This window comes from Sinocyclocheilus grahami, unplaced genomic scaffold, assembly GCF_001515645.1.
Source record: "Sinocyclocheilus grahami isolate Dianchi unplaced genomic scaffold, SAMN03320097.WGS_v1.1 scaffold716.1, whole genome shotgun sequence".
In the NCBI taxonomy this organism is placed as follows: Eukaryota; Metazoa; Chordata; class Actinopteri; order Cypriniformes; family Cyprinidae; genus Sinocyclocheilus; species Sinocyclocheilus grahami.
This window is the reverse complement of record NW_015505895.1, coordinates 156,294-157,111: the sequence shown is the minus strand read 5'-3', so window position 1 is coordinate 157,111 and position 818 is coordinate 156,294. Positions and strand designations below refer to the sequence as shown.

Here is an 818-nt window from a genome sequence, read left to right as displayed (position 1 = left end):
GATCCCCAGTTTAGCCCGGGAAGGGCTCCTGATCCCCAGTTCTGCCCGGGAAGGTCTCCGGCCCCAGAGCTCTCTCCAGTGTCGGCTCCGGCCCCAGAACTCGCTCCAGTGTCTGCTCCAGCCCCAGAGCTCGCTCCAGAGGGTAAATCAGCTATAATGGACATGGCGCTGCCCCCGGGGTTCTCGGCACCCGTCCTCACCCCAGAAGCCGCTCTAACATGCTTCTCTGAACCTCCTTCGTCTCCTTCACCTCCGCGGGTCCGGTCCAGCTCTCCTTCGTCTCCTTCGCCTCCGCTGGTCCCGTCCAGCTCTCCTTCGCCTCCGCTGGTCCCATCCAACTCTTCTTTGTCTCCTTCGCATCCGCTGGTCCTGTCCAGCCCTCTTTCGACCTGCCTGTTCCGCCATGATGACCTGAACTGCCTGCTCCGCCATGGCTCCCAGAGCTCCCTGATCCGCCCCCCTCCCCGGTGGTACTGTTACGGCGCGGGACGTGCCTTCCAGGAGGGGGGGAGTAATGTTAGGGTTATGTTTAGTTTTTGTTCTGTTTTCTGTTCCCCTGTGACCTAGTTTTACTTTGGCTCCTAATTGTCATTTCGTTCACCTGGGTTTGATTAACTCATTAGTTCTTTAGTTTGCTCCCCTACAAATACGGTTTTCCCTTAGTCGAGGTCCGTTCTCGTTAATGTAATGTTGGTCTACGTGCCTGTCTCCTGGATTTGTTGATTAAAATACCTTTTGTATATCTCCCTCGTCCTGGTGTGTGTACCTCACCAACCCGTAACACTAATACTGTGAGTTTTTTTTTTTTTTTTTTTTTT

General features: G+C 54.4%; 1 protein-coding gene across 5 annotated transcripts in view; it reads left to right on the top strand.

Moving 5' to 3' along the window:
* The window catches only part of LOC107560260 (vegetative cell wall protein gp1-like), a 3,233-nt gene extending 2,450 nt beyond the window's left edge, over positions 1-783 (top strand). The window contains exon 3 of one of the 5 annotated variants that reach the window (XM_016244399.1): positions 10-783. In XM_016244399.1, the coding sequence (XP_016099885.1) occupies positions 10-567 (558 nt within the window). In that variant the 3' untranslated portion in view covers positions 568-783. The remainder of the gene's footprint in view (positions 1-9) is intronic. The other 4 variants (XM_016244396.1, XM_016244394.1, XM_016244397.1 and 1 more) reach the window with 4 other exon arrangements.
* Positions 784-818: the final 35 nt, after the last annotated feature.